This window comes from Fulmarus glacialis, unplaced genomic scaffold, assembly GCF_000690835.1.
Source record: "Fulmarus glacialis isolate BGI_N327 unplaced genomic scaffold, ASM69083v1 scaffold25950, whole genome shotgun sequence".
Taxonomy (NCBI): Eukaryota; Metazoa; Chordata; class Aves; order Procellariiformes; family Procellariidae; genus Fulmarus; species Fulmarus glacialis.
Window position 1 is genome coordinate 24,375 of NW_009187523.1, and position 10,242 is coordinate 34,616.

General features: G+C 39.1%; 1 protein-coding gene across 1 annotated transcript in view; it reads right to left on the reverse strand.

Annotated features, from left to right (window-relative positions):
• Positions 1-10,026, reverse strand: part of DGCR2 (DiGeorge syndrome critical region gene 2) — a gene marked incomplete at its 5' end in the record, with an annotated part of 24,395 nt that extends 14,369 nt beyond the window's left edge. The window contains 2 exons of the mRNA XM_009575443.1: positions 745-870; positions 9,904-10,026. Coding sequence (XP_009573738.1) covers positions 745-870; positions 9,904-10,026 — 249 coding nt within the window. The remainder of the gene's footprint in view (positions 1-744; positions 871-9,903) is intronic.
• Positions 10,027-10,242: the final 216 nt, after the last annotated feature.

Consider the following 10,242-nt stretch of genomic DNA (forward strand, 5'->3'; position numbering starts at 1 on the left):
CATTTATAACACTTTAGATAAGGCTGGGACATGTGGCACTAGCAGTACTAAAGGTGAGAGGGTAGGATGACATTGAAGTGATATTTTTGAAGATTTTGATTGATGGGAGTAACATAGTGAAACCCATTCAAGTTCTACATACTTCCTTGACAGACACTGTCTTCAGAGAAGCAAGTGAAGAATTTCCTTAAGTTCCCCACTCCCTAAAGAATATTTTTCCTATTAAAAAGGATACAAAACTCGTAACATCAGAGATGCACTTAATTAACTAATAATAGTGCAACGTTTTTAAGATCATCTTCAAAATTACTTCAATCAAGAGCAATCAATTTTGGTTCCCCCCACTTTCCAGGGGAACAATCCTACATGCAAGCTCACAACAAGAGACAAGGGCTAGACTACCAGCCCTGCTGCAGGCTGAAACAATCACTTAAACCATGGGCTTAGTTTTCTGTAATTGCAATGAGTTATTACAGAAAATTGTAACTCTGGTTTCACAAAAACAGGATTACTGGGGAAGCAGAATTCTTTGCATGTATTGGCCTGCTATATAAACTATGCAATATAACAGGACATACATAAAAGAAATGTACAAAAACCTTAAAAAGCACTGCACATGAATAAAATCTGGTCAAAAAGCTATGCAAGAGAAAAATCTATTAATTTCTCCTTAAAAAAAAAATAGCCTAAATTGCTAGATTAATTAGCAGAAAGATGGCCCAGATTTCCCAGTCTGCAACTTACTGCTAAATCGGACAGGCTGTGCCACATTGACAGTGTGAAAGCGGGTTGTCTCTCCTCCTCTCCCTCGATTGTGCCTGGAGTCCACATTCTCTTTCCCATGATAAGTTCGCTGGTCCCCTGTCAAGCCTGGGGACCAGAAGAAATAGTCAGTACTGGTAAAAGATGCAAGAAAAGGCAGATTTCATTTTATTAAACTTTCTCTGGGTTTTAATTCGAGACATACATGATAAGTAACATAGTCAGGTAAACAAAGATGGTAGATCCCTGCAACAAGAGCTTGGCCATTTTACACGGTATGTAACCAAAATACCTGTAACTGAAAAGAACCAACAAGCCATTACATGAGTCTTGCAGAGTAAGCTAAATATTTTGGCAGACTCTCAACAGCCTGCAGTTGTACACAGGACTTGACACTTGTCATTTCAATTGCTGCAGCAGTGCATGCATCACCCCCAGTGCATTTTATCTGTTCCCGTTTACAGAACTACCCACTGTCCAGCTGCTTCGTTTCTCAGCTGTGTGTTCAACTCCAATACATTTTCCAACACATTCTCTGAGATCTAGGACAAAATTAAAACCAGGAAAGGAAACGCATCTTCAGCCAGAAGAACAAGGTTTTTCATTCACTCTCAAGCTTCTAAAGGAAATATTAGTTCATTATTTCTGAAACGAAAACCATACACACCCTCATCTCGGTGTCAGGGCTTCTAACGGGCATACGTGACAACTGGATTCAGTAACTTAGGAAGAACACAGTGCAAGATGTTATTCCAGAAAAGGGGCTGGGGGGCTCCACATGCCTACCAGGAGTAAGTAAGGAGCACGCAATTCAGGTGGAGACACTGCAGGATGGGCCGTAGCCAGCAAAACTAGCAAGATCCTAAGTAGGAAGGCTGGCATGGTGGTGAGGAGAAACCTTTGAGAAAGATGGAGATGAGCACCAAGAAAGATTAATCTGGAAACAAGTGATTAACCTTAAAAAGAGAAAAATAAGGAACCCAAGAATGTAAGCATTAGAAATATCTACTAGTATGTTATTTAATACTATTAGATGTTATTAAAGGTAATAGAGTTTAACCAGCACAAAGAGCTATGCAGACATTCATTTCCTCTATAAAAAATCAGCTTATTTTCCTTTAAAGCTGATTAGCTCTATTTAGCTTAGATAAACCAAATAAACCAGTCATGGTCCCAAATCAAGAGGAGCTACATAGTCGTCTTCAACAGGTTGAACTACATCTGTTTGAAATATATTCAAAACTACGTCAATAAAACTTTCCCCTTTCAGACTATCTTCAAAAAGCAAGAGGTCCACAGCAATTTCATGATAATGTAAACTCAGAGTTGGAGACTGTTTGGTGTATTACCTGGGGGGAAAGACCTCCAGAAGACCCACCATCAAACAATGCACTCCTTGGAACAAATGTTAGCACCGATGAAAAAAAAAAAATCACTAGCTGGAGCCCAGGAAGAGCAGAGTAGCTTTGCATTCATCTGGCTCTAGCATACTAACTTTGCCCTGGGTTAATGGGATAAGCAAGGGATATTTAATTATCATGTTATCCTAGGAATTACATGTCTATAGAGATCACACATTAAGAAATGGCTCTGCATAATTCACTCATATGGCCTTACAGGAATAAAGTAGTAATTCTACTGTTCAATATTAGAATACGCTATTTATCACAGGCAAGAAGTTAGTGCCAAGAAATTCAGTTAGCGTACATTTCAAAGGACACAAAATGGTAAAATAATTTGACAGTGAAGATCACTGATTATTTTTTGTTACTTTAAAGGCCAATCTGTTTTTAGTTTTAGAATTTGACTGTTCTTAATCCTAATGGTTCAGTAGCAGCATTTACACTATGATTTTCAGAGCAATACTGAGACACTAAAAAAGCAAATCTTTAATTATAGTAAGACTTAAAAAATAACACTAACTAATGTAGAATGCTTTATCAAAGATGAACGGAGCTCAGCAGGGGAAGCTCTATTCTCCCATGGCATTAAATGGCAACAACTAAACCCAAAGAACCAGTAAGAACCAAACGCACAAAGAATTAGTTCCCTTTCAGAAGTGAGAGCAGATGCAACACCATATGGCTGACCCTCATGGCTAAACAGAACACCCACGAGGACTTAACAATTTACCTCCCCCGGGAATAAAACAGAAGTTGACAGGTTTTAACATGCAAGGTTAAGAAAGAGTTACTTGGGCTAACATCTTAAATTGACAGAATTTAGGCCAGATGCTTTGAAAAATAGCTACATAGATCCCACACAAAGTGAGTTCAATCAGTCCTCACCCAAGAAGCAGGACAGTCATTCCTTCCTCAGCATCTGCCCCTGCCAGCAGACTCGCCGCTGAAATCAGGCAGGACTGAAGAGGCAGAAAGCAGCCACCGCAAGTCACTTCTCCTTCAAGCCCAACACTTGTCAGCCGCTTAATAAAATGGTGCTCTTCAAATATTAAATTGCTTCTATTTGAATTTTCAGTCTCTGAGAAAAGCAATGATGACAAGTTTTTCCAGGGCAATAAAGAAAGAGATGCTAACAAGCCTCTAAGTCACTTGACTGCCATGAAAAGCCGTTGCAGATTCTGGTAGCAAAGGTGTACTGGACTGGTTTTCTATTGTACTTTTTCAATACTCTGCAGAAGAATTTTCTAAGTACTTTGCTGTTCCTGCTTCGTTCATAAAAATATTTTTATAAATTAATAATGCCATGGACTAAGCTTTAAGATAACAACCTAAACCAGAAGATCACAACCTAACCATGTTTGAGTGTTTCAGAAAGGAAAAGCCATCATTTTTATTGCTTATGTGCATACTTAATATGCTGAAAGCTATCAAATTTTGGAAGATCAGCTATTTTCCAAAACCTTTATTCTTCTAGATACTACAACCACAAGCAATAACAGCAACAGTAGTATTTTTACTGGCCAAGACAGATAGTTCTGTTTCCTTTGACTTCGTATAATTATACCAGAAATTTCATTTGCTTGTTAGTTGGTGGGGGGAAGGGAAAAATAGGTTCAAGGAAAAATTCATGGGGCGTAATTTTTTTTTCTCCCCTCGAATACTATAACGTGGTGGACACGAGCATCCTCCAGTCTGTTTCCAAATGGATCAAGTCATGATTAGTATTCACCCAGCCCCTTCCAATTTACAGTTGCTTACAGCTGAATTACAGTTCACTCTAGCACGATTACGGTTTAAGTATAGTGCTATACATCAACAAAGTTGCCCAACACTGCTGATTCTGTGACAATTTTCAGTTGTTTAAAACTTCAAGCCACCAATTCAGAGTGGAAGTTTGCCATGCTGGATGACTCCTAGTACATTTTATATTGGTAAACTTTTTCAGATCTGAATCAAAACAGTTCAACAATTGCTCACAACAAAAATTAAGAGATTGGAAGGGGAAGAAATTTTGATTACATTTCTAACCACTTTTTAGTTGAACAAGCACTGTCACTGCAGCCTGCAAAACACAGCCCTGCTAACTCACAGAAAAAGCTTTGTACAAGTTTTGCTGTTGCTGTTGGGTACATGGAAAAAACGGAAGGGACAAATGCAGTCAAGTTTAAGTCTGAAAGAAATATGAGCTTGCCCATTATTCATAGAGGCTGGAAGGAATTCAGTTATGTTGTCCATACTCTTCCGTGTACATCCATGGAGATTGCTCTGCAGCATTTATCCACAGGCTCTCAGCAACACTTTCTTCGCACGGGGTGTCTCATTAGGGGAAGCCAAGCACAGAAGCAGAGCAGAAAGCTCCTTTTTCATCCCCCTCAGTGCCTCCATCATTCGGACCAAGTAAAAGGAAGCAAAAAGCCAAGTAGTGCAAACGGAATGTGGGCCGAGGAGCTGAGACCACACAAAAGGGAGAGCTGGCACCAGCTGAGACAGGAACAGGCTGGAACGTACGTGTGCTGAGCAGCACTGCATGGGGGAACAAACATGATGCCAAATAGAAAACTGTGTTCGGAGGAGCTAGAAGAGAAATTGCAATCTGCCACACATGCCATGGGCTGCTTTGCACCAAAAAAAAGGGCGGGCAAACAGAAGACACTGACTGTAATATAAAGAGGTCCTTGTAGGGTCAGGACTTAAAGGGGTGAATATTGGATTTTGGGGAGTTAAACTAGTTTCCAGAGTTACTGTGTCACAGATGACAAGTCACTCAAGCCAAACCCTTCACAAGGATGGATGTATTATGTCAAATTATGTCAAAATTATACTGTTTGTGAAGCAATCAGGTCTCGTCATACCTTACTTGTTCCAAGATTTGAATTGCTCCTGTTTAAAGACATAGATTCTCAAAATCTACATTAAAAGCTGCCTTGTCCCCTAAGCTTCAAATTTTCTGCCCAGCATATTACCTACTAAAAGCTTGGAAAGCTTTTAATTCCATCCGGTAATTTGAGAGGTGAGAGAACTTCAGGTTTAAATCCAGTTTTGTGCCTAAAGATTTGGAAATACAGCTCAGAAGTCCCCAGAGAGGAGTGATTCTTCTCAGATCAAACAGCTCCACGCTTTGCTTTATCAATTGTATTATGCTAGGAAATAGATGCCAACCAAGAACAGCATCCTGCTGTGCTGAGCACTATTCAAAGTAACAGACTGACAGTAAAGAGCTTATAATTTAAACACCACGAAGTAGGGTAAAAAGGATGCATCATATAGGAGTTCAGCAAGGGCTCAGAAAAGGTGTGGAAACGATCAGAGGTTTTTATCATTATTATCTAGCTTTAAAAAAGGAGATGTACTAAAAAGCGCACAAATGTCAACAGTCATTTCAACCAAACACAATATCCTTGGTGAAACAAAACACAAAGCTGTTTATGATCACTGCAAAACAGTGTACTGCAGCTGCTGCTTTATCAGTTACTGGCCATATCTTCAGCTGGCTCCACAAAGGAGACTTTGCAGACTCAAAGATGATATAGTGTGTATGTGCTCAGGCAAGTGACCTCCAAGTCTGCACATTTCTTCCTGATACAGTATCTGGGGAAGTCCTTAAGAACAGCATACAAGATGACATTGCTCGGGATCAGCATTTACAGTTAGCTTCCTAGCAAGATTGCTGTGTGTGAAATCAGGCTCCCAATCTCAGCATAAAAACATGCAAAATCGTTCTGTTTGCCATAGAACTGCAGGGCAGCTCATACTACTGCTAGCACTGCTTGCAACTGCTGCCCCAGGACCACTGCCACCACAACAGCTGTCCAGTGCTGGTTGTGGCCTCAGGCTCATGGGGGGAAAAAAACCCTAAGAACTCAGCCTGCTGAAACTTTCTGATGTTCTTGTTTCTGACCAAGCAGGTCTAGAAAACACTACTGAGAAATACTTTATAAAGGAAGAATGTGGCATTAGGCAAGGGTGTGCACTACAGGGCGAGCTGAAGGTTTTCAAATTCAGATGCTGGGAGAAACCCAAGGACAGCTGATGGCACAATCCGATCGCTTATTCCTGGGAAGAATTCAATTTAAAAAAAAAAAAGAAGGAAGGAAACAGAGTGATCACCAATATAATTGCAAGCTGAAAAACTGGTACGGATAGGATTTATGAAAAGCACTGGAATTTAAGACATCCGTTCTCTGTTCTCTGGTTTAAATACACAACTTTTATAAAGGTGGAAAAGTTATGCTACTACTTTGATTACTTGTATAGAAATGTAAGAGGAAGTGAGTAGCAACAATAAATTTCCATTGGTAAAAGTCCCTGTTTAAGATATTAATGCCTGTTTCAACCACTTCACAGAATACACCACTTTGGGATAAATTATTTTTAGGATCAATTACTGTTGAAATGGAACAGTACAGAAATTCCATGAGTCTTCACTGCTTAGATAGAAGAGAGTTGCAGGCACATGCTACATAAACCCTCCCAGCAATTTTTAGTACGCTCACAAGAGCAAGCAGCCAACAGTTTTAGTCTACCAGAGATGAATTGAGGGTAATCACTGCAGATTCCACTAACATTTGCGTGCCTCGGGGGAAGGGCAGGGGGAATAGCACTTTACACATGGCAAGTTTGGGACTGAAAGGAATTCCATGTTTTAAAGGAAAATGGTCATTCTGAAAAGAGGCAGTAAGAATAAAAACAGCTATATGACTATCTTCAGAGAAATATATGGTCTAGCAAAAATAGGCATTACATACACTTATTCAGATTGTCAATGAATTAATGTCTTACCTAGTTGTGTTCTGAAAAAAATGCCAGAAGAAATTATTCTAACAAAAATGTCTTAGGGTTTAGGGTGTTTCTTGCACTTCAGACAACACGATTACCAAACTAATTTATTAATTAATGATCCTCTTATTTTAATAGGAGCTTTGTTACTAATGTGAATGAAATCAGGCCTAAAAAAGGTGAACTGAACCAACAGTGCCAAATAACTTACAATAGCTTTGTATTAAACCTTTGAAAATACCAACATGACTAAGTAGTCATTGAAACACACCTTCATCACCACCACAAAACCCTAATTCACTGTCATTGATCTTTTCCGAGTTGCTCACATTGGAGTGTGCCATTAGTAACTCAAAGGCTGAAAAGTAACAAGCTTCCCAACCAGATTCAGAGCCCTTTCTTGCAAGCTTTCTTTTTATGCTTCAGAGAGATTTCATACCTTTTAATTTAAAGATATTTTAATTCTCCAAGTTTCACAACTCCAGGTGGCTTCACTAACTAGTTCTTTTAGTGTTCAGTCTGCCTTTATTGAAATTAAGAGCCTTAATTAAAAAGTATTTAAATTTAGCTGAATCATCTCATGATTGCTCATCTAAATCCAAAGGTATTTTCTAAACTTAAAGCTGCATCATTTCTTATTAATTCAGTGGCCAAAGAAGAAAGTTATCACTCCTGAGTATAACTATGCGCTACTATTATTAGTAGCGTTAGCTCCTCAATCAACATCCCAGGACTTAGTCTCTCCCATGACTGGTCACATATGTATTGCCTTCCCCAACATAAGAAAACCGTGCTCTTCCAAACTTATTCTGGCCTCAGATTTACTTTCATTCATGCTATTCCTTTTTATACTCCAGCACGCCATTCACATGCACACCACCACACCAACCCATCCTTATTCTTCACAGTTCTGAATAATACATGCCTTTCAACACCCATTTCAGGTCACAACGCTATCCCACCAACTTTTTGTTACAGGTGTAATAGAGTTTTTACATCCTACACCAGTAGTTCTTGTTCCTCTGGTTTGCTGGCTACACTCTTTGCATTACTGTGCAAGTATCTCAGTTCTTTCATAAACGCCACACCCAACTTTCTGGCTGTTTTACTGAGCACAGCCTTTTCACCAATTACTTATCCAATTACTGTTTTCATCAAGTGGAATACTTTCCTTCTCTATGCTGTCCATCATTTTCCCCTCTAGTATTCTTTATGTATGTTATTCTCCTCTACTGTGCACAGACAAGGCGATGAATCAAGTCTCTCTCACGCATCCCCTTTCATTTCTTAACTTAAAGTTCTTCTCATCATGTCAGGCCAGACAGTCCAATGAGACCTACACCCCAAGCACAAAAACAGAGCCTACCTACCAAGAAATGTTACTTTCATAAAATCCTCTTCCTAGCCATACACCAAATATTCTTTGTAACTCTAGTCCTTGAGTCAACATCATCCTGTTGCATCCTCTATGCAACAACTTAAATTGCCAACCATTACACTAGGCAACAAGAGAAGATAAAAATACTGTTTTCTACTAATGTAGATGTTCCAACATTCCCACAAGTGAAGCCTTCAGTGCTTTACCGTGACTCTGCTTTCCCCTAGCCGTTGACTTTCATTACCTCCAGAATTTTATTAGGTTCCTAGTTTTTCACATTTGGCCAAAGTTAGCTAAAAAGGAGGAAGAACAACAGCACAACTATGAAAGCATCTTTCTTTAGGACATCCACATTGTAAAGAATATCCTTAAACAGAGTATCAATGGCACAACTTAATTTTCAATGTCAGAAGAAACTACCAACAGTTTTTTCCCCTGTGCTGCAAATCTATACACTCACACAAACTAGCCAAAAGCTTTCTAAAAAGAGCACTGAACGCATTCTTTTATTTGTGCGTAGCACACACTGGGGAGATGGCTAACTATAGCACAGTTTCAAAGTTCGAGTGTTAGATTTACTTCTCTAATTCCACTAGAAAATATGAATATTTAAAAGAGCTTGTTGCTGTAAAATACCAATGTTACTATTTTGTAGCACCTCTCTAAAATAGCTCAAAACTCAGAATGACAGACCAAATGCTGTGATGACAATGCTGCAAAGTTCATGTGATTCTCTCCCAAGCAAATTAAGTAGTTTAGTGGCAAAAAACTTCTTAAAACAGTTTTTTAATGTAATTTAGTCACACTGTAGAGATAAAAGTTTTGAATTTTGCCAGAGCTGAATTCATGCTTTCAGACTCCTGCTTCATTGTTCTTAGCGAAAACAAAAATTACAGGTCCCTTCACTTTTAAGACACACAGAAAAAGAGCTGCACTGGCCTGTTTCTAAGAACAAATGAAAATGTTCAAAATTGTGATTATATATTCACAATCAAAAATTTTTGTTTGCTTGTTTTTTAAAGACAGCTCAGTATCCAGTAGCTTTAGCAGAGAACCACTGCTGGTGATATGCCTTCAGGAGCCTACGATCACATGAGTTTATGAAGAGTAAATACACCAGCTTGTTTGGCAGAACAAAGTTCTCCACTTAAGCACAAGAAGCATAATCAGAACAGGAAGCAACAAAACAAGCTCTCTACCTAAGTCCAACAATGTCACCCAGCACAGTTTGAGTGATATACTCATGCAACCAAAACAGTAATTCCGAATTTAACCACAGGCCTATGTGTCATTTTGGTTTAACCGCAACATGATTTTTTCCTTGTCATGAAAGTCTCTTTTTAGACTACAAACTCTCCTCATCTCCAGAATACCTACTCAGACTGTAAGAATGGAAGGATAATTCAGACAGACAAAAAACTGTTTGTAGGGTTAGAAGCCAACTCAAAATTTGTTAATAATGGGTACAGTTCTACCAAACAATCTCCACTTTCAAATAAAAATAAGCAAGTGACCTGAAAGAGTCAAAGTACTGCTGCAACACAAGCTGACACTGGGATGAGCAGTCTTCTCAGATTTACTTACCTGGACAGTCAACTTCATCACTCTCATCCTCGCAGGTGGGCCATCCATCACACTGCCAATTTGAAGGGATGCATTGGATGGTACCACTCCGACACGCAAACTGCCCCGGGGTGCAGCGGAGCTCTAGGAAAGAAATAGAAAGTTGTGCTTTGTTTGAAGTGTTACTTATTCTTGCAAGTCTATACATATACTAATCATCCGTCATGTAACGTATCACTGAAGCGTAATGGACAAAACCTCTGGATAACTCAGCCTGTTAAAAACTGCTTCATTTCAGATCACTTCCGTGTTTTAAAGTGCATGTTTGTGGTTTTAACAGACAAGAGGGCTGGCTTCCAG